At 31.7% G+C, this 23939-nt stretch overlaps 1 protein-coding gene across 5 annotated transcripts in view; it reads left to right on the top strand.

Moving 5' to 3' along the window:
- The window catches only part of LOC127731602 (E3 ubiquitin-protein ligase TRIM71-like), a 402197-nt gene that overhangs the window by 131381 nt on the left and 246877 nt on the right, over nt 1-23939 (top strand). Inside the window, exons 1-2 of one of the 5 annotated variants that reach the window (XM_052240373.1) lie at nt 7201-8010; nt 8497-8553. The exons of the other annotated variants lie outside the window; for them this stretch is intronic. Coding sequence (XP_052096333.1) covers nt 7229-8010; nt 8497-8553 — 839 coding nt within the window. The 5' untranslated portion in view covers nt 7201-7228. Of the gene's footprint in view, nt 1-7200; nt 8011-8496; nt 8554-23939 lie in introns of those variants that run through there. 5 annotated transcript variants of the gene reach the window in all.

Raw genomic sequence — 23939 nt, 5'->3', positions numbered from 1 at the left:
GCTTTGATAAGTGTTTGGTATTACAATAAATTTTCACTTCTTCGTACTATAAACATGAAAATTATTTATTTTGTTTTAAAAAACGAGTTTCGATCACAATATTGTAAATTAATGTATAAAATTAGAAATTAGTTCTTAATTAGTTTTAAATGTCGTACACCATTCATTCACACTATTCCCGATCGCACGTTATACCATAAAACAATTCCACTTACATCATACACCATAGCACCATACACCTTCTACCATTGCACCATATGCCATACACCATTTCACCATACACGTTTTTTTTTTGGAAGTTTACACCATCCAAGGGCTGTAGTAAGCGAATCAATACGGGGTCTTTCTATCAAGGAAATTATGATAGGAAATAACGTATCAACTGGAAGATACATACTCGTTAGCAGGCGCTGCTGGAATGTTGCTAGAAATGGAAAGTTCAGAATTAGGAAGCTGAAATAATCTGTTTCATCGTAAAGTTTTGTTTTTAACCGACCCTCATTGTCAATTTCTAGATGTTAGTCAAGGTATGAGACAGACTTAACTGTATCTATTGTATCCATTATCTCAAGTTCGATGGAATAGATGATTTCAACATAGTCACCAGATCTTGCATTATTAGCGAGAGAACATTATCAATATAGCAGATATACAGTTAAAGGATACTGCTAACTTCTTTTCTGTCTTTTTATAAAGTTCCTGTAGGCAGTCAGTCTCATTGGATTAACATATCATGTATAACATTATGATCCTCCTTTAGCATCACGTCGGTTCTTTAGTTGGAAATGTGATGGGTTTTTTCATGAGTTTTCTATAACGTGTTTTGTCGACACTGGGGTTTTACTTTTATCGGTTTTTCAAATTTTATTTTGGTATTGTCACTAAAAACATAAGATGTAATTAACACTTATCATCAAAAATATATCTGTTTTGATGTTAGAATTCTAATTGAACTCTCATTTTATAAAATGCAAGCATACAAATTCAACATATGAGATATTATACACCTTTAACTGAACAAAAATATCTGAAACAATCCTTTTGAGTACAATTTAAACTTAATGCGACAAATGTATACCATCTCCTTTAAATAACAAGTAATGTATGTAAGGACATTGTTTAAACTTTAGTGTTATTTTGTTGACCAAAAGCCATTATCAAAAAGTATTTTTAAGCCGGTCAACACATCAACTTTTTATTTAATACTTGTTATTATTTTAATCCCACAATACATAACGTATGTGTACGTCTTAATAATTCAGCTATTGTAAGTTCTTTATTCTCTATTTGCTTTATTATAATAAAGTTTTTATCATTATCATGATTTTCTTATCTATTTCTATTATCATTTGGATTATTATTACTACATGGTAGTATTAGTATAAGTAGATGTAGTAGTAGTAGTACTGTTATAAAATTGAGAATGGAAATGAGGAATGTGTCAAAGAGACAACAACCCGACCATAGAACAGACAACAGCAGAAGGTCACCAACAGGTCTTCAATGCAGCGAGAAATTCCCGCACCCGGAGGCGTCCCCTCAACAAATAATTATACTAGTTCAGTGATAATGAACGCCATACTAAACTCCAAATTGTACACAAGAAACTAAAATTAAAAATAATACAAGACTAACAAAGGCTAGAGGCTCCTGACTTGGGACAGGCGCAAACATGCGGCGGGGTTAAACATGTTTAAGATCTCAACCCTCCCCCTATACCTCTAGCCAATGTAGAAAAGTAAACGCATAACAATACGCACATTAAAATTCAGTTCAAGAGAAGTCCGAGTCTGATGTCAGAAAATGTAACCAAAGAAAATAAACAAAATGACAATAATACATAAATAACAACAGACTACTAGCAGTTAACTGACATGCCAGCTCCAGACTTCAATTAAACTGATTGAAAGATTATGTCTTCGTCATATGAATATCAGGCACAATCCTTCCCGTTAGGGGTTTAGTATCATACCATCATAACATATATGAGAAGAACATAACCCGTGTCATGCCAACAACTGGTTTTTAAATAAATGTGTTTAGTGCCGATGCAAAGACCCTATAAGTGAATCAATATTAACGCCAAAATATGCAATCTTTAATGACCTGACAACAGTATCGTAACTATATCCCTTCTAAATAAGTCTATTTAAAGGTTTTGTTAGCTTCAGAGGTGAATACTGACATTTTTGTGCTTTATAAAGAATATTTCCATAAAAAATTGGATGTGAAATACCTGAACGTATAAGAAGTCTGCATGTTGAGCTATATTTACGAATGATGTCAATATACCGATGATAAAATTTAGTAAATGTTTTGACTAGTTTGTGATATCGAAAACCCTGGTGTAATAATTTTTCAGTAATACATACATTGCTCTCGTTTAAATCTAAAACATTGTTACATACACTTGCAAATCGTACAAGTTGAGATATATAAACACCGTAAGATGGTGACAAGGGAACGTCACCATCTAAAAATGGATAATTAACGATAGGAAATGAAAAATCATCTCTTTTATCATATATTTTAGTATTAAGCTTTCCATTAATGATATAGATATCAAGATCGAGGAAAGGGCAGTGGTCATTGTTAGTATTAGCTTTATTTAAAGTAAGTTCAACAGGATAAATTTCTTTAGTATACATACTGAAGTCGTCATTATTGAGAGCCAAAATATCATCCAAATATCTAAAAGTATTATTAAATTTGTGTATCAGATGTTGTTTCGATGGGTCTTCGCTGATTTTTGTCATAAATTGTAACTCATAGCAATAGAAACAAAGGGTCCGCAATAAGTGGTGCACAGTTAGTCCCCATTGGAATTCCGATAACCTGACGATATACGGAATCTCCAAAGCGAACAAAAATGTTATCTAGTAAAAATTCAAGGGCATATATAGTATCAAAGCATAGTTTTTTTTTGTTTATTGCTACTAAAAAATGACCTAAAAGAGTTTGAACATATATATTCACTTTCTGACTTTTTAAATGCCCATTTAATAAGGTGTGTGAATTTTTTCTTAATGAGAATGTGAGGCAATGTGGTATATAGGGTAGAAAAATCAAAACTTTGAACAGATTCAAAATCATTAATATATGCATGTAATTTATCAAGTACTTCCAACGAGTTCTTGACACTAAAAAAGTAATTAATTCCACTATTTTCGAAGGCCTTATTTGAACAATGTATTATCAGGTTTTTGATTAAACCAAGTGTACTGGTAAGAAACATAGACAATTTAGTAGTGGAACAATGGCTTGAAGACGAAATGAATCTATATTTGTAAGGTGTTTTGTGTAGCTTCGGAAGCAAATACATAGTTGGGACTTTCATTGTATTTGGTTCTGCTTGTAAAGCGGTAGCTAAAAATTTATGTTTGTTACAGATGTCGTTTTCTGAAAATGGAGTCAGTTGGAATGTTGGTGAATTGGTGATTTCTTTTTGCAGAACCTCAATGTAAAATTTACGTCAAACAATAATAATATTATTAGCAGCTTTATCGGCCGGGACAAAAACAAATTCCTTGGCTAGTTCTTTTAGTTTATGTTTGATACGAGCAATAGGTTTATTGTGGTTATTGTTAAGAGTAAAATGTTCTTTAAAATGTTGAATACGTATATCAACTATGTTCATTACTGAATTAAAAAAAGAGTCCAAAGATTTTTTGTCAGCTTTTTCACGTTTTATCCATTTCAAACAGTAAGTATGGAGTGAGTCGTGGGTTATATTACGACACTCATTCCAATTAATAATTGACGGGGGACGATATTTAGGTCCTTTACTGAGGAATGATTTTAACTCTCGGTCTTGAACGATGTTAAGATCTCCTGGTATAACATGGGAAATGGGTCCATAAATGTATTCGGAATTACTGCAATTACATGAAGTAGGTGTAATTTTACTGATATTAACATCTTTACATAATTGGCTATAATTAAACACAAATTTCCGGGTAGATTTCTTGTAAATATAACAAAGAAGAGGGAGCTCAGTATTATCAAAATATCCCGGAATTTGTTCTTTAACAGAATGGTCGTTAAAAATACCGGCAATATTTACAAAATCAAAACCTTTATTGACATACTTTATTTTATTAAACTGTTTTTTATGATCTTCAGGGCGATTAATTTTGGGAAACAGTTTAGAATAACAATATGCCATTATAATTTGAACGATTTCATACTTAGGACTGCTATATGAAATTGTGTTGCAATCCTCTAAAATTATATTTAACTTATTAACCGGTAATGAACAGAACTTTGTTAACAGATAATGTCTGTCGTTGTTTTTTGAAATATAAATTAGGTCCGAAATATTGGTATGATTGGTCCGAAATTTTCTTTGATTGCGATTTTTTCTACGACCATGAGAACGGTTTTTACGAACAGTTTTAGAAACTATATCCAAAATGTTAACAGAATCGGTTCTTGATATATTACCAATTCCCATGATATTATCATTAAGACCGAGAGGGTAAACTGTCTGTATTTTTTTAATCCAATTTAATTCAATTATTTTCCGTGATCGTACAAACTTTGAATGAGATTCACCAGGCTGCTTATTTACTACTTCTAAAGGTTGAACTGCTAAATATTTAATAGGATGAGTGTGCTTCTTAAGGTGTTGATATATAATACTTTTGTTATATCTATATTTTTGTTAAACAATCAATGTTGTTGTTGAATAAACAATCGGAATATACTGCATCAAACATTCGATAAACAATGTCAATAAAGTATTTTTAAAATGTCTGCTGGTTCGTGATAACGCCTTTTTTTTTTAGTTTATATTTCCATTCTCAGTTATTCAAAACCTGTACCTAAACCATGCGTTTGATATTTTCACTTTAATGATCTTAAAAGAAAGAAAAAAGAACAGATTTTTCACTTCAGGAGGACTTTTTTATTCGTTTAAGCAATAGTTGAAATCTTTGACTATGATTCGTTTGAATCTAATAATCTTCTTCTTCTCAAATATTCAACTTATTGTTGGTATTTTGGAATGTCTTATTATTTGTTCAATGTCCACAACATGGTTATGAACAAAACAAGGTTAACCCTGCCACATTCTTAATGGTCCTCTCCCAAGTCAGGAGCCTATATTTATGTGGTTGTCTTTGGTTCATGTTTGTCATATTTGTTTTTTCGTAAAATGTGTTGTTGTACATATCATAAGTCGAATACAAACTGACAACGCCATGGGATAAACCGAAAAGCGACCAAAATGCAAGTGCTCCGAAAGCTGCTCAATATTTGGCACCTGTTGTGTTTCTCATTTGAATACACGTTCGTTAATAAGATTAATTCGGGGATGTCACATTCGAGTTAAAAAGGACGATATAGTGATCACGACAATTAGAAAATACACCTATAAAACATAAATTATATAATGTTTAACAAACTCGTAAAGGCATCCGTAAGACTTTTCTTTAGTTCTGATATGAATCAGATAAAAATCTGGATTGTTGTAGCTAATTCATTAAACAATTTTAGAATATGTTATAAAATCATGGCTCTGACTTTGATTATTCTCAAATGGTCATTCGTTCTTTTCTTAGTATAGAAACACGCTAGATACATGCACAAATTTCAACAAACAAAAGAAACAGCTCGCTTTAATACCTATACACGATGGATCGACAAATTATGAAACATGTTTCATTGTTGTGTACTTATATAAACATCAAAAGCGTTGCGTTGATGATTTGAATAAATGCACATTTTGATAGCGAAAGATTTAAGTAATGCATTATGTTTTGTAGGCATTGTACCTGTGTGTCAATTTTCATAACACGAGGTGTTTAACATACGGATACAAAAATAAAACAATCAAACAATTTATAATATATATTTATGAAGGAACAGTAGTTGGTATATAGACACTACATATGCCTCAATTATAATGCTCGACGTAAATATAAAAAATCATTCTATACATTTTTATAAACTTATTATCAGCTTCAAATTTGTTATGTGCAATCCCTTTGTTTTTTGTTTTTTGCAGTATTACGTGTTGTACTGATTTCCTACTTATAATGACTTAATTAATTTTGATGGCTTGTTATTATTTCTAATTTATACAGAGGGTTCTATTATATTGGAATTTATCATATATTTAGTACAACATACAGCAATTTTGTATATCTAATAAAGGTTCTTTTTACCAGTCTTTATCACCTTCCCTGTATCGCATACCCCGTATCGCATACCCCATATCGCATAGCAAAACCCGTATCGCATACCTGGCGTGACGTCATAATCCGAATGACGTCAACGTTTGACCTATGACGCCCAGTTGCTGTATTTCCAGGCATAGGAAAAAATGAGTTCCCACTTAAACAAATGTCCCATCATTTCAACTACAATCGATATTTTTCAAAAAATTAGTATCCAGTAATTTTACGAGCGATTTTTATATATAAAAAAAAAGACACTATAAGATGTAGAAATATCTGAAGTGTTATTGTTTATTTGGTCATAATTTTCGTGAAGTTTGTTTTAATTACCTGATGGATTAAACACAAATGCAAATTTTTACGATTTTAATTTGGTTAGAATAGATAGCAAACTTTTCAAGACATATTTTTATTGCTGTTCACCTCGTCAGAAAATTAAAATGATCATATATAATATCATCGCCAAATAAACAATAAAACTTTAAACATTTCTACATCTTAAAAAAATTATGATATTTATTTGATAAATATTAATTTTAGTTGAAATAATGGAACAGTATCGTTAGGGGATGCATTTCAATTCATGGTCCTTTAACGTATATTGAGCATGAATAAGGTTATAGTGGACATTACGATGTCGATATAAAGCAAATACGGAAGTCTATACAAAAAAAAAAGTCAGCTGGAAAAATACAGGAAAATCATTATGTTCTTTTCTAGCTTATAATTTCGGACGATTTAAAAAAAAATAGATATCCCATGAATCTGATTCTATTAGCATATATGATAAACAGATTAATACATGGCAAAATCTGTATCGTATGCTGTATCACCACTCGACCAATATCAGCCCTCGGGACCTTTGGCCCTAGGGACTGATATTGGTTTCTCGTGGTGATACAGCATGCTATACGGATTTTGCCATGTATTATTCTATATATACCTAACGTTTCAAATCAATAAACGACACAGATTGATATAATCGTATTCTATCTAAATATAGATTACTGTGTCACGGGTTTTTAAAATCACCTGTGTGATAAGTGGATATGCTTTCCGATAAAATGGCTCAGGCGGCGTCCAAAACATGCGAGATTTGCATAAGTGCTTCAGGATCGCAATACTGCTTAGAGTGTGAGCAATACTTTTGTGAAAATTGTAAAACATTTCATAATAGGCAGAAAATATCAAAAACTCACCAGTTTCAGTCTGCATTAAACATAATCCCGGAAGGTAAATCAAAATGCAAAGACCACAATGAAGACGTAAGTTTTGTGTGTAATACCTGTAATGTAGCAGTTTGCAGCAGTTGTGTGACAGGAAGTCACAAACGGCACGATTTCTCAAAGCTTCATGACAGCATCTCACGGTTGAAAGCGAAGAATAAACAAGAACTGCGTAGAAAGGTACAAGAGGCTACCAAAAACATGAAGAAAATGGAAGAAGGTTTAAGGGCATTTGATATGAAGGTAGAAAAGGTTGTCAAAGCTATTACCAAAGAAGGTACAAATATAAAGGCTTTGGTTGATAAATGTATCGCACATTTGATTGCATCGGTCATGGATCAATCCAGGACGGAAAAGGACAAATTGACAACGATCATATCAGATACTAGAATAGATTTGGAAGTGGGAAGCGACTTAGACAAGACGATAAATGAACTAGACAAGACGCGAAACGATGATAAATTGTTACAATCTTTACAGAAGCTTACCGATGACATTGCAAAGCTGGCGATAAAGCCTATAACCGAGTATCCCGACGTACACTATACTGCTAAGTCCACAACTGATCATGACATCAAACAGCTGTTTGGCACATTCAATATAAGGTAAATCAATGGGGAAAACACATGATAAGAGTATTGATTGGTCGACTGCTTTTTGAAGTCGTAACATATGCTTTATAATGTGACACTTATTCGTGTAAGTTTGTTCCCGATGTATATATTTGGTTAATCATAAATCTGTTTTCTTCAAATATTACTGTATTTCTGAAGTAAATCGCATGAAAGACGGAGTGGAGACAATTTAATAAAACAAAAGATGTGATTATTTTCAGTTTATTATTTATAATCGATTAACAATGTTCTTTAGTTAAAACAGATGTGGCCAATAATTATGTACATTACGAAATGAAATAACAATGTAGTCCCGATACTTCGTAAAATTAAGAAGCAATTCAGGAATACTAAGTTTTCAAACCGGTACCGAAAAATTTGTTTTCAAGAATTGTTAAAATGTTTTGTTTTGATATTATGCCTTAAAGAAACACATAGTTTTTACATAAAATCAAATCCATTGGACTATTTTTACAGGGATGTACGTACACTACAAACCGGGCACAGAGAGAAAGAATTACCTAAACCAAAGAGGTAGGGCAATATGTTTGTATATTTCACAGTGTTAAACTTACTCTTATGACAATGTAACCTCTTCGTCAAATTTTTAAGTAAATTATTCATGTATACCTTATAATTTTACATAATGAAGCCCCTCTATCGACGATTTTGATTGAATTGGTATCCTATATGGTGCAAATCAGAGCACTATTTAACTGTTGACTTTTGTACTAGTTATGTACTTAACTTCATTACATTGTTTCTAAGTAGCTGGTTTTAAAGCTGTATTTGCTTATATTTATTGATACATATTTCACCAACTCATATATTTGTTTTAAATATTTCGTTTTGCTTTAATTTACATCTTCTACAAAGTCATTTGTAATGCGTTGCATACGTCAGCAAGCATTAAATCGAGCACGATTACGATTAAGTGACTAATACTGATAATGCTATGCAAACGTATCTCTTAAATTATTTTCCATAGCGTTAAAATTTAGTTGTATTTAATTTTCGTAAATAAACTGCTCGTTAAAATGTGTCTGCTTGTATAGTTGAAGATTTAGAACCTTGATACTATAAATTTACGATATAACCAAGATACTGAATGCAAAAGAAATTCATCAAAATTATCAGCACTAGTAAGGCAAGTTGTGCATGATATAAGCTGAGGACACCATACTGTTTTTCCAACGACATTATCGAGTCATGGTGCGCAGTCTTCTTTTAATTTTGTATAGGTAGTTTTATGTTAACTGTCGTGTGTCCTTTCGTCAATTTTCGTTGTCTGACACATATTTCCCAATATGTCTTCGACGTTTGAGTTTAGATGTCCACTTTGATGTTTTCTATTCTTTGAAATATCCTCATTCACCAGATAATTTAAAATCGACTATTGATGAAGGGTTCAAAGACTTCAGCAGTCACATTCACAGTCGAATGGTTATCATAGGTTCAACGACTTCAGCAGTCACATTCACAATCGATTAGAGATCAAGGGGTCAGCGACTTCAGCAGTCACATTTGCAATCGACTATTGATGAAGAGGTCAACGACTTTAGCAGTCATAATCATAATCGACTGTTGATGAAAGGGTCAATGACTTCAGCAGTCACATTCACAAACGACTGTTGAAGGGGTCAACGACTTTAGCAGTCACATTTAAAATCGACTGTTGATGAAGGGGTCAACGACTCCAGTAGTCACATTCACAATAGACTGTTGACGATGGGGTCAACGACTTCAGCAGTCACATTCACAATCGACTATTGACAAAGGGATGAACGCCTTTTGCAGTCACATTCACAATCTACTGTTGATGAAGAGGTCAACGACTTTAGCAGTCACATTAACGAATAGCGACGAAAGTTAGTAAAGTTGGTTTGATTTTGCTATTTGATTAGGGACTTTCCGTTTTGAATTTTCCTCGGAGTTCGGTATTTTTGTTAATTTACTTGTTTCGTTTGACTGTATACTATCACTGAATGAACTTAACATAACACTACCAGTTATTTTTAAAATGTTTGGAATAATAGTCATGTGATATTACAAATATGCAGAACAATTAAACTGTTTTGCGTATTGTTAAGTCAAAAGACTTCATCTGTTCATGATATTTTTTGTTGTAAGAAAGCCGGGGAAAAGGAAGAGAAAGGTATATATAAAACATAAATAATTCTATATGGATTTTGAATATAGATGAGAATGTCGTTAATTCGTTACTACCTTGTCGATACATCAGTTGGTGTACATTCGAATATTGTTTTGGTGATGTCATCAGGTTTTGTAAAAAAGAGACGATATAGACCAATATGATCATCAACACTAGAATATCCGACACGGTCACCATATGGTGCTAAGGTTATATCTCTGTCTGGGTATGGGTAGATTATAATTTGTTTTTATCTAACTTGAGAATCATTGACTTGGAAGTGCCTCATGAATATTCAAATGCCGTTTGGTATTTTTACACTGTTTATTTGTGTACCAATTAGTAATAGCTCAGTGTTTATATCATCTAAAAAAAAAGTTCAATTTTAATTCAATAAATTATGGTGTTCATTATAGTGATTATGAACAGGATGTGAAACCAAAAGAGGAAGGCAGATACTTGTACAGATGTCATAAGTGCGGGTAAGTTCCTTAATATTGTTTCTATTGTCATGACGTAAATATATATATTTTTCTTATATGGCGTATCCGATGTTTGAATAAAAAAAGGTTTTAAATGTTTAACTTTCAATGATGTGCGGAATATCTGTTTTCTTCGAAATATGCAACGTCTTTCAATTGTACTTGGCTAAGGACACCAAGATGATTGCATTGTTTCAGAAATCCACTTAAAGATCATTGATGTAAGAAAAAACAGAAAGAGTTTTCAAGAGTAGTTTCTTAGTAGAAATCTACCTCATAACTTGTAAATACTTTGAGATTTGAAATAAATAAAACACCTGTATATGCAGGTCACGAGCACCATCGGTCCGTTTGTGCCATCATTAATATGAATGGACGTATAATAGTCACTTGGATACCGAATTTCCCAAAATAACTTAAAGGGAAAAACTGTTGTAAGGTCAATTTTGATACGTTAATAAAAATATTTACTTATACCTTGGTAAAACATTGTAGTTTTAGTTCGTTGAAAATTCCAGAACAACATTGAACTTAACCACACTCCTCAATAATGAACGACAAATCGTACATACACTAATTATAGTTTAACATTGAACTTTATCTTCAATGACTCGACATTGGCCCTTTTCGACGATATTGTTTCACATATTCAGAACGATAAAACGACTCATAAATATTAACATAATTGTCAATGGAAGCATAATGTATAGCTCTCAATGCAGCAAATATTTATTATTTTAAACACTTTACGTTTGTATTTATTTTATATACTTATATTTGCTGATTCATTCATCACCTATGAGACCATTAATTGTCGTAATGCACGTCTGATAAAGAAAATGTAATGCTGTAAATGTTATCATAATAATGTTATCTTTGTCCATAACGATTTTGAGTGGTTAACTCACAATATAATTCAGCAATAGGTGGTAAAATGAAGTAAATCAACCACATTTTATTCGAAACCATTTGTTTTGCTTTGAAAACGCTATCTGAGTAAACGACAACACATCTATCAGTATATTTGTTTGGGAATCTGTCACTTATACATGTGAAACTGACACCATTGATTTGTTTCGTCTTTCAGAAAAGAAAAGAGATCTAATATGTAAGTATTATCTACGTGTATTGTAAGTAACAAATAGTCAAAACAGTCATTTACTACAGACATGATTTTGAAATATATTTAAACACGAGGCTCGTTCGGATAATAGACACCCCGTAACTATAGGAGAAATATTTAACAATGACGATTAAATACAGACATCTTTGATACAAAACCTTTATGATAAAGGTATATATTACCATGATTCAGATTTGTTTATGTGCTCCGGTCATTTAATTCAATGTTGAGGTGTTTGACTAATACTTATGTTAGTGCCTTTTCGGACGCGATCATAGTGGCATCCCTTAAATGGCTTTGTGGACGCGACCATAGTTTGGTTGACATATTTGAAATATTTGTATTACATATAACTCTGAATATGTTCCACTTGTCATAACAACAATCTTTCCTATTTTACCACAAAAGACTTACAATGGATATTTTCATGACCAACACGACGGATGCTAGGTCTTAGTTTTCTTTGTATAGTTTTGTTATTGTTGTATGTCCTTTTATCGTTTTTTTTACATGGTGTTATTTGCTTTTGTTGGATTTTCAAGTGCTCCCTTGTAGCTTGTTAAAAATGTCTTTTAAAAAAATGAAGAATTGACATCTTGTATACTGGTAATGAATAGGAAAACTAGGATCCCATCTGAATAAGTCAATATAAACCGCATGTTATACGTATTCCAATTTAACTGTCAAACCGATGTTGTTTTCATTATGTCGTCAACCTGTCTGCAATACATTAAGAAATACTTTTTATGAAATTTTAAACATAACGCATTGTTGCCTTGTTTGAAACATTATCAATATTCAAAATTGTCATGTGTCGTCTTAACATTTGCAATAATACATACACATATATCAAATGTTTCCTCTTAACCTGTATACATATTTGAATTCTACAAAACAGTAACAATCCAGGGAAATAATTACACTAGTGAAGTCCAAGTTTAACGTAAATAAAGGCAATAGTAGTATACCGCTGTTCAATAGTCATAAATCGATTAAGCGAAAATAAATCAGGGTCACAAACCAACACTGAGGGGAACACATCAACTATAAGAAGAAACAAAACGGAACAACAGAAACATTGAACTGCTATAAAAACAAATCCGCGAAAATGACAACATTACGTGACAGGAATAAAGTACAAATAAATGCAAGAACATTCAGGACAGAGAAATACATAAATAAATAATATAATAGTCCATTTCAACATGTAAACCACAGAATAACAACGAACACCTAAAATTAATTTATGACAGAACACAAATACAGCACACTAGAATAATGAACAGTACGTCACACAAATGTATAAACGCCACAAAAAGTGACGTCACAGTTAAATTTCTAAAAATACAATATGAAATTGGGATTAAGTTTGTAATGGTGTTATTTGATGTATTTTCTCACCATTACAAGGATATTAATATAGAATTGTGTTAGTTATTGTGTAATTATTTGTATTTAATAACCATGGTTTTTCTTCTAAATCAAACTTTTTTCTTCCAAATCAAACTGTGTAAAAAACAAATGAGTCCTGTGCATATAGTTGCTTTTAACCTATAATTCATATGAATGAACTAGGCAACGTTGTTTTATTTTATTTTATTCGGGATGGATCATGAGTTCAAAGTTAAGTTGTCCGCTTTTGTTTCTAAATATTTTTAGCATTTGTTTGCAAAACAATTTAATTGCCAAAAAGCGTTTAAACTTACTTTTGTTTTTAATCTCTCGGCTGGTATTATTCAATAACAAAACAATCCTGGCTTTTTATACGAATAAAAAAACCCACATATCTAATGAAGCAATCATAAAGTTCGTGAAAAAGGTAAAAGTGTGAGATGTGTGGCACACATATAAACCTGATTTTACAAGTTGATTATTCATTGTATAACTGGCTATAGGGAATAGGTTTTCTCATTGTAAATGGCTGTTCAGCGACCTATAATTTTAATCCAAGTCATTTGATTACTTTTTTTTTATTGACAATCATATTACATCTCTTTGTTTGTATATCAAACGGTGCTCAAGCAAATTAAAATAACTACTGTCATTCCGATATTTTGCTTAAATGTCACATGTCTTTGTATAACACAGGAGACATTGCAGGATTTGCATCTCCTGCTATGTATGTCTAATCCAACTATAAGCACCTTAGGCATAACTTTATTTTCAAAATCATCTCAAAGACAATGATAAAAACACCTTGCAAACTTATTTGATTCCACAATCGGAAATATCGACGATGTTTTGTAATTCAATAACTCACATTTCCGCGAGTGCTTACACCTCATATACCGAAAGTATCAGATCTGCTTTATTTCAAAATTGACACAATCTAGAATCTATGACAAACGATTTCAACTTTCAATTTCTCAGCACTAACATACTGATTCGACATTACAGAAATTCACAGTTACAATCACGGGTTGGTTGATCTGTTCGATGGTTCTCGACTAACTAACGACATATTTTGGTTATCTTAGAGCTTTGTATATAAGAAGAGTCGTCTGGTCTTTACATTTACCGATTGTATCGTATTCCCGATAGTGACGTTTTGACTAAGTATGGACTGGCGAGTGATGCATGCATATCAGGTATCATTTGTCCCATTGACGCACGCCGACTACCTCCTGTTGGAGATCATGCGAATCCCCGAGTTTTGTTTTTTGCTTGATTTGCCTCTCTTTATTGAACTAATGAAATTTTAGCATCAGTTAAATATGTTTCAATCTAGATATTATTCGCACTGAGTGGTTTTGAAAGAGGAAAATACCAAACAGAAATTTTACTCTGTTTTATTAACATTCAATTTGCTATACCTAAGTAATAAGCAAAGACTTACAACTATTAAACAAATGTAATGATTTAGTTATTGAAGTACTAAATTATGTAAGCTTCAACAAACATATCAAATCAAATGTAACGACGACTTTAAATGACTTAATTTATCTGAAATCAATCTACAACTATAACAATCGAGCATACTTTGTGGTGTGCCTGTACACATACTATCCTTTCTGAGGTCTGTGTTGATATGATTAATTTAACTGGACAGACATCTGCACTTCTTTTAAAATGTACAGCCGAAATCATTCAATCATTTCACACCAATATGTTTACTATATTTTATAAATTGTATGCATTGATGTTTTTGGGATTATGATATTTTGTATCGTGAGTAGCTTAACATATTTTTCCAGATATTAAACTTGTATTACTGTTATTTTTCAGCAAGTAAGTGTTATTTACAAGACAGATAAGTATACTGTGATACGTGAGTACACAATGTAGAATGAAAAATGATACATTATATAAATAACACATAGCTGAGAGTGTAATAGCGCAGATTGTTACCCCGAGAAAACATTGTCAACTGAGGCAAAGCCATGGTTGACAATGTCTTTTCGAGGGGTAACAATCTGCTCTATCACCCTCTCAGATATGTGTTATTTAAATTATTATACTGAATGTTCTGTTATTACTGTCTATTAAATCTCAAATTCAAAGTAAAAAACTATGACGTCTTGTACATAACAACCATCCGTATTTAATGAAGCGCACACTTGATCAATCGTCCCCGTGCAGAGTAATAGAGTGTGTGCCATAGGATAGAGTAAAGTGTCTCCCTCCTATTAACCAATCAAAATCTGGTATTTTGACACGAAGTATAATAAAAGCAATTGATGTGTTATTGTAATTGATAAGTCTAAAGTTTATCTCTATATTATGATAGTTTTTGCTGTATTGTATGTTTTCCTTGTTACTTCTGAAATATTTCAATGTTGTTTTTTTTTTATACATTGGGCTTCATAATCATATGTAAACAAATATGATGTTAATTGTTAGATGTCTTTAGGTGTAATACTACCATTGACTTTACCCTATTAGTCTTTGCTAAATTTGTACTTTTCAAAACATTGTGCAGAATTTATCTTTGTTTCAAATAAAGAAATACTGGGCATGAGTAAAGTTGTATCCTGTTCAGTACTACAGACAAAATTTAACATACAGATGGGTGCAGTCCTAACCTGTACAAAAGTTAACTTTGAGCAGACTTGTTGACTGCTTTTCAAGTTAACTTGGGAAATTTTTAGCAGACAAGCAAGTTAACTTTGTCGTTGGTAGACCAGACCTACGGTCTGCTTGTTTAGGACTGCTGCAGACCTACTGAAAGGTCTGCTCCAGACCAGACCTGTAGACAAGTCTGCTTTTGGCCAGTCCTGAGGACAGGTCTGCCCTAGACTAGACATGTAGACAGGTCTGCTCGAGACCAGACCTGTGGACAGGTCTGCTCCTGACCAGACCTGTGTACAAGTCTGCTATTGATCAGACCTAGGAACAGGTCTGCTTATGACAGATTACCGTGTTTAAGACTTTTGATGTTAATATGTAAACAATAATCGCATTGTTATTTTTTCCCAGGATGGCAAATTTCTTTACTCGTTAGACTCTATCGATATTATACACATTAAAAAAAATATTTTTTCCATTTCATATTCTTATATACATTAAACAATGGCTATAAAATTACACACTTGTGATCACATACAGCTATCATTAAAGAAAGGAAAGTTTTTAATTAATTAGAAGGTGGATAGAAAGGTTATCCAACGCATCGGAACAATATGTTTATGTCATGGGATATCAACATCATTGTGGACATTACTTCGTTCCCCATTTTTTATAGTCTCTTCCTAAATATAACTGTATGCATTACATGGATATTTCATCGTAATTCACCTTGGTTGCCTTGGATTTACGATTCTGTTTTCGACAAAATATTCTAACGAAAATTGTACAGTGTCCCGATACATAAGGTGTTGAATAATTATGAACAATCTAGTCAATTTCGTCAGATTTGTCTTTACCGGTTAAACATGATGATATGGGACTTCCAAAAAAAAACAATACTCGTTGTGCACATGAATGAAATAGTTGCCACTTGAGGTTTAGCTACAAACAAAATCAATCAACCGACATAATGTACTTACAGCATACTATTCCCAGAAGAGAACTTCTTATACTTTTCATTATAAAGTAAAAATGAAATCAAACATGTCAGTGTTGGATGATGCTGTCAAATAGTTTTGTTATACACACCATCCTGAACTACTAACTTTAGTGATGGTCTAATATTATGAATACAGAAAATACATGAAATGCTGACAATCTAAATTGATGCGGAAAAGATATTGCATTCATTGTTTTCCAATATAGCTTTCATTTGTATTATAACAATGTATAATACAATACATCCTGACATAAAAAAACTTCTGATTAAATATAATGCAGCCAAATAGATTTACATACTAAAGTGCAAATATGGTCAGTTTTCGTTGATACGGCTTTAAATATTTTGCTATACCAGTCAGCCTGAGGTATCAAAAGTACTGAAATTTTGTTACATATCAATATATATATATTGAACAACAGGAGGACATGCTGGCACTCTAAATTTATGCGAACCAAATGTTGTATTCATTGTTTTCCAATATTACTGTCATTTGTATTATACATTAAATCCTGACATAAAAATAGTTGCTGATTTATAATGCAGCTATATAGATTTTCAAAATAAAGTGCAAATATGGTCAGTTTTGGTTGATGCGATCAAATAATTTTGTTATAGGAGTCACCCTGAGGTATCATAACTACTGAAATTTTGTTGCGAGACAATATTGTGATTAAAAAGAGGACATGCTGGCAATCTAGATTTATACAGACAAAATTTTGCATTCATATTATGTTCCAATATTGCTGTCATTTGTATTATACAATACATCCGGACATAAAATATTACTGAATTATTATGCGGCTATATAGATTTATATGATACAGTGCAAATATGGTAACTAGTCGTTGATACGGTCAAATAATTTTGCTATACGAGTCAGCCTGGGGTCTCAAAACTACTGAAATTTTGTTACGTATCAATATATTGAACAAAAGGAGGACATGCAGGCACTCTAAATTTATGCGGACAAACATTTGTAGTTGTTGTGTTCCAATATTGCTGTCATTTGTATTATACATTAAATCCTGACATAAAAATAGTTGCTGATTTACTTTACGGCTATATAGATTTGCAAAATGAAGTGCAAATATGGTCAGTTTTAGTTGATGCGGTCAAATAATTTTGTTATAGGAGTCAGCCTGAGGCATCAAAACTACTGAAATTTTGTTGCGAGACAATATTTTGATTAAAAAGAGGACATGCCGGCAATCTAGATTTATACGGACAACATTTTGTATTCACATTATGTTCCAATATTGCTGTCATTTGTATAAAACATTCATTCTTGACATAAAATTATTACTGAATTATTATGCGGCTATATAGATTTACATAATAATGTGCAAATATGGTCAGTTTAAGTTAATGCGGTCAAATATGTTTCCTATACCAGTCAGCCTAGGGTACCAAAACTACTGAAATTTAGTTACGTATCTATATATCATGTATATTGAAGAAAAGGAGGCAATGCTGGCACTCTAAATTTATGCGGACAAACATTTGTAGTTGTTGTGTTCCAATATTGCTGTCATTTGTATTATACATAAAGTCCTGCCATAAAAATAGTTGCTGATTTACTATGCGGCTATATAGATTTACAAAATAAAGTGCAAATATGGTCAGTTTTGGTTGATGCGGTCAAATAATTTTGTTATAGGAGTCGGCCTGAGTTTCCAAAACTACTGAAATTTTGTTCCGAGACAATATTTTGATTAAAAAGAGGACATTTTCCAATATTGCTGTCATTTGTATAAAACATTCATTCTTGACATAAAATTATTACTGAATTAGTATGCGGCTATATAGATTTACATAATAATGTGCTAATATGGTCAGTTTAAGTTGATGCGGTCAAATAATTTTGCTATACGAGTCAGCCTGGGGTATCAAAACTACTGAAATTTTGTTACGTATCAATATATTGAACAAAAGAAGGACATGCTGGCACTCTAAATGTATGCGGACAAAAATTTGTAGTTGTTGTGTTCCAATATTGCTGTCATTTGTATTATACATTAAATCCTGACATAAAAATAGTTGCTGATTTACTATGCGGCTATATAGATTTGCAAAATAAAGTGCAAATATGGTCAGTTTTGGTTGATGCGGTCAAATAATTTTGTTATAGGAGTCAGCCTGAGGTATCAAAACTACTGAAATTTTGTTGCAAGACAATATTTTGATTAAAATGAGGACATGCTGGCAATCTAGATTTATACGGACAAAATTTTGTATTCACATTATGTTCCAATATTGCTGTCATTTGTATAAAACATTCATTCTTGACATAAAATTATTACTGAATTATTATGCGGCTATATAGATTTACATAATTATGTGCAGATGTGGTCAGTTTAAGTTGATGCGGTCAAATATTTTGCTATACGAGTCAGCCTGGGGTATCAAAACTACTGAAATTTAGTTACGTATCTATATATCATGTATATTGAACAAAAGGAGGACATGCTGGCACTCTAAATTTATGCGGACAAAAATTTGTAGTTGTTGTGACATACAAATATTGCTGATTTACTATGGGGCTACATAGATTTGCAAAATAAAGTGCAAATATGGTCAGTTTAAGTTGATGCGGTCAAACATTTTTGCTATACGAGTCAGCCTGGGGTATCAAAACTACTGAAATGTTGTTACGTATCAATATATTGAACAAAAGGAGGACATGGTGGCACTCTAAATTTATGCGGACAAAAAATTGTAGTGATTGTGTTGCAATATTGTTGTCATTTGTATTGTACATTCTATCCCGACATAAAAATATTTCTGATTTACTATGCGGCTATATAGATTTACATTATAAAGTGTAAATATGGTTAATATGATTTATAAAATTTGATATGTATTGGAATATTTATTCAGCTCGTTAGCATTGTAACCATCATCGTTTTTTTAATATATAGAAAGTCAGATCACGGATAAATTTGTATATAAACAAGCAAAGTTTTATGCGCACTTTATTTACAAATAGATAAAAGAAGATGTGGTATGAGTGCCAATGAGACAACTCTCCATCCAGGTCAAAATTTATAAAAGTAAACCATGATAGGTCTTCAACACGGAGCTACATGTATTAAATCGTGTTTATATCACGGAAGTATTAAATTGACTTTATTTTTCTATGTTTATACCAAGCAAACAGACATAAACAAATATTTTTAAAAATCGATGTAGAGCGGTCCTGGTTACAAGTTAACTTAGTGTTGAGCAGACCAGGCCAAAAGTTAACTTGAGATCAGGCCTGGTTCGATCGGAGTTGTCAAAATCAAAGTTAATTTGTGTTAACTTATGGCAGAACTGGTTTCGAAGTTAACCTATATCAATAGCGGACCTGTTTCCAAGTTAACTTTTTGTCGGCAGACAGTCCTAGGACCAAGTCCGCTTTTCAAGTTAACTAGATTGTGGTCCTAGGACTGGTCAGGGCAGTCCTAAATCCTGTCACAGGTTAACTTTGACCAGTCCAAATGACTGGTTATCAAGTTAACTTGCTGTACAGGTTAGGACTGCACCCATCTGTAAATTTTCATTGCATATAAAATAATAACCATCACTGTAAGTTAACCAATCAAATGTCCACCCTTTTCTTTCCTGTTTACAAGCTTTAGTAACCATGTAACCTCAAGTTTCCAAAATATAGAAACACCAAATAAAATAAGGATGGTGCTTTGAAACACCCAAGATTGTTGACTCAGAATTTTTTCACTGCAATGAAATGTAGGATTAATTTACTACAACTATCAAAGTCAAGGGTTTATTTTTTTTTCGACCCTCTTTCGTATGCACGGGATGTGACGTACTATGATTTGCTGGTATTGCACCTTTACTTCCTCAAAGTTTGATTATAAAATAATGAAAATAAACGATATTTTATTGTCTTCTTTAACAGAAATCTGATTATTTTTATTTCTCTTTATTAGCTATCACCTCTAAGAAAATGCAGTTTCAACTTTAAAGCCATAAACACTTCAAAACAATATATTGATCATATTTTTTAAATTGATGAAGTAGTGTTTTTTTTTTTATATATTCATTTAATCTTGTATTTCTATTTTTAATTTTCAGTCCATTGTAAGTGTTTTGTACCAAACAGATAAGTATACAGTAAATTGTGTATTTTTATTAAAATTAGGAAAATATCAAAATTTTCAGTAGATAAAGTCGAAATTACATAGAAGTAAAAATACAATCTATTCGTATATGAGAAGCATAGATATATTGTCATTCTTACTATAATACATACGCCATGAGTAACAACCTTTCGATTTAGTTAATGTAAAATGTCAGGCAGAACGAATGCCTCATATCATATGCGTATTGATACGGTATTTTGATCAAATCAATACTTTTCAAGGAGAAGGTTTTTAAATATTTTTAGCATTTGTTTGCAAGAAATTAAATGCCAAAAAGCGTTTAAACTAACTTTTTGTTTTTAACCGCTCAGCTGGTATTATTCAATAACAAAACAATCCTTGCTTTTAATATGAATAAAAAAACCACATATCTAATGAAGCAAACATAAAGTTCGTGAAAAAAGTAAAATTGTGAGATGTGTTGCACACATACAAACCTGGTTTTACAAGTTGAATATTCATTGTATCACTGGCTAATTGTTAAAGGCCGTACAGCGACCTATAATTCTTATCCACGTCATTTGCATAGTTTTTTTTTATTGGAAATCATATTACATCTCTTTGTTTGTATATCAAAGGGTGCTCGATCACAAAACTTAGGAAAATAAAATAACTTCTGTCATTCCGATGTTTTGCTTAAATGTCACATGTCTTTGTATAACACAGGAGAACATTGCAGGATTTGCACCTCCTGCTATGTATGTCTAATCCAGCTATAAGCACCTTAGGTATAACTTTATTTTTAAAATCATCTCAAGGAAAATGATAAAAAACACCTTGCAAAGTTCTTTGATTACCTAATGGGAATATCGACGATGTTTTGTAATTCAAAAACCTACATTTCCGCGTGTGATTACACCTCATATACCGAAAGTAGCAGATCTGCTTTATATCTTGATTTTTTTTTCAAAATTGACACAATCTAGAATCTATGACAAACGATTTCAACTTTCAATTTCTCAGCACTAACATACTTATCCGACATTACAGAAGTTCACAGTTACAATCACGGATTAGTTGATCTGTTCGATGGTTCTCAACTAGCTAACGACATATCATGGTTGTCTTAGAGCTTTGTATACAGTTGTCTGATCTTTAAATTTACCGATTGTGTCGTATTCCCGATAGTGATGTTTTGACTAAGTATGGACTGGAGTGATGCATGCATACCAGGAATCATTTGTCCCATTGACGCACGCCGACTAGCTCCTGTTGGAGATCCTGCGAATCCCCGAGTTTTGTTTTTTGCTTGATTTGTCTCTCCTTAGAGAAGTAATGAAATTTGAGCATCAGTTGAATATGTTTCAATCTAGATATCGCACTGAGTGATTTTGAAAGAGGAAATTACTAAAATGAAATTTACTCTGTTTTATCATTATTCTATTTGCTATATCTAAGTATCAAGCTTACAACTTGCTAACAACTATTAAACGAATGTAATTATTTAGTTGTAGAAGTACTAAATTTGATTTTGCCATTTGATAAGGGACTTTCCGTTTTGCATTTTCCTCGGAGTTCAGTATTTTTGTAATTTTACTTTTTATGTAAGCTTTAACAAGCATATCAAATCAAATGTAACGACGACTTTAAAGGGCTTAATTTCTCTAAAATCAGTTTAAAACTATAAAAATCGAGCATACCTTATAGTGTTCCTTTACACATACTATCCTTTCTGAGGTCTGTGTTGATATGATTAATTTAACTGGACAGACATCTGCACTTCTTTTACAACAATACGTTTACTATATTTTATAAATTGTATGCATTGATGTTTTTGAGATTATGATGTTTTGTATCGTGATTAGCTTGACATGTTTTCGAGATATTAAACTTATTACTGTTATTTTTCAGAAAGTAAGTGTTATTTACAAGACAGAATAGTATACTGTGATACGTGCGTACACAATGTAGAATGAAAGTATGATACATAAGCAATTGATGTGTTATTTTAATTGATAAAGTCTAAAGTTTATCTCTATATTATGATTGTTTTTTTTCCTTGTAACTTCTGAAATATTTCAATGTTTTTTTTTTTTATACATTGGGCTTCATAAATCATATGTAAACAAATGTGATATTAATTGTTAGATGTCTTTATGTGTACTACTACCATTAACTCTCCCCTATTAGTCTTTGTTAAATTTGCACTTTTCAAAAAAATTAGCAGAATTTATCTTTGTTTCAAGTAAAGAAATACTTGGCATGAGTAACGTTTTATCCTGTTCAGTACTTCAGATAAAATTTCACATAACTTTTCATTGCATATAAAATAATAACCATCACTTTAACCAATGAAATGTCCAACCTTTTCTTTCCTGTTTACAAGCATTAGTAACCATGTTTCTTCAAGTTTCCAAAATATTTTATAGAAACACAAAATAAAAAAAAGATGGTGCTTTAAACACCCAAAATATATGTTGATGACTCAGAATTTTTCACTGCAATGAAATGTAGGACTAATTTCCTACAACTATCAAAGTCAAGGGTATATTTTTTTGTCGACCCATTTTTCGTATGCACGGATATGACGTTCTATGATTTGTTGGTATTGAACCTTTATTCCCCCAAAGTTTGATTATAAAATAATGAAAATAAACGATATGTTATTGTCTTCTTTAACAAAAATCTGAATATATGTATTTCTCTTTATTAGCTTTCACGTCTAAGAAAATGCAGTTTCAACTTTAAAGCCATAAACACTTCAAAACAATATATTGATCATTTTTTTTAAAATTGATGAAGTGGTGTTTTTTTTTTATATATTTATTTAAACTGTATTTTTATTTTTATTTTTCAGTTCAATGTAAGTGTTTTGTACCAAACAGATAAGTATACAATAAATTTTGTAGTTTTATTAAAATTAGCAAGATATAAAATGTTCAGTAGCTAAAGACGCAATTACATAGAAGTAAAAATACAACATATTCGTATATGATAATCATAGAGATATTGTCATTCTTAATATAATACACACGCCATAAGTAACAACCCTTTCGATTTAGATACAGTC

The sequence above is a fragment of the Mytilus californianus genome, unplaced genomic scaffold, assembly GCF_021869535.1.
Source record: "Mytilus californianus isolate M0D057914Y unplaced genomic scaffold, xbMytCali1.0.p SCAF_20, whole genome shotgun sequence".
NCBI classification, from domain to species: domain Eukaryota; kingdom Metazoa; phylum Mollusca; class Bivalvia; order Mytilida; family Mytilidae; genus Mytilus; species Mytilus californianus.
Note: the sequence above shows the minus strand (reverse complement) of the source record. Positions and strands in the feature narration are given on the sequence as shown.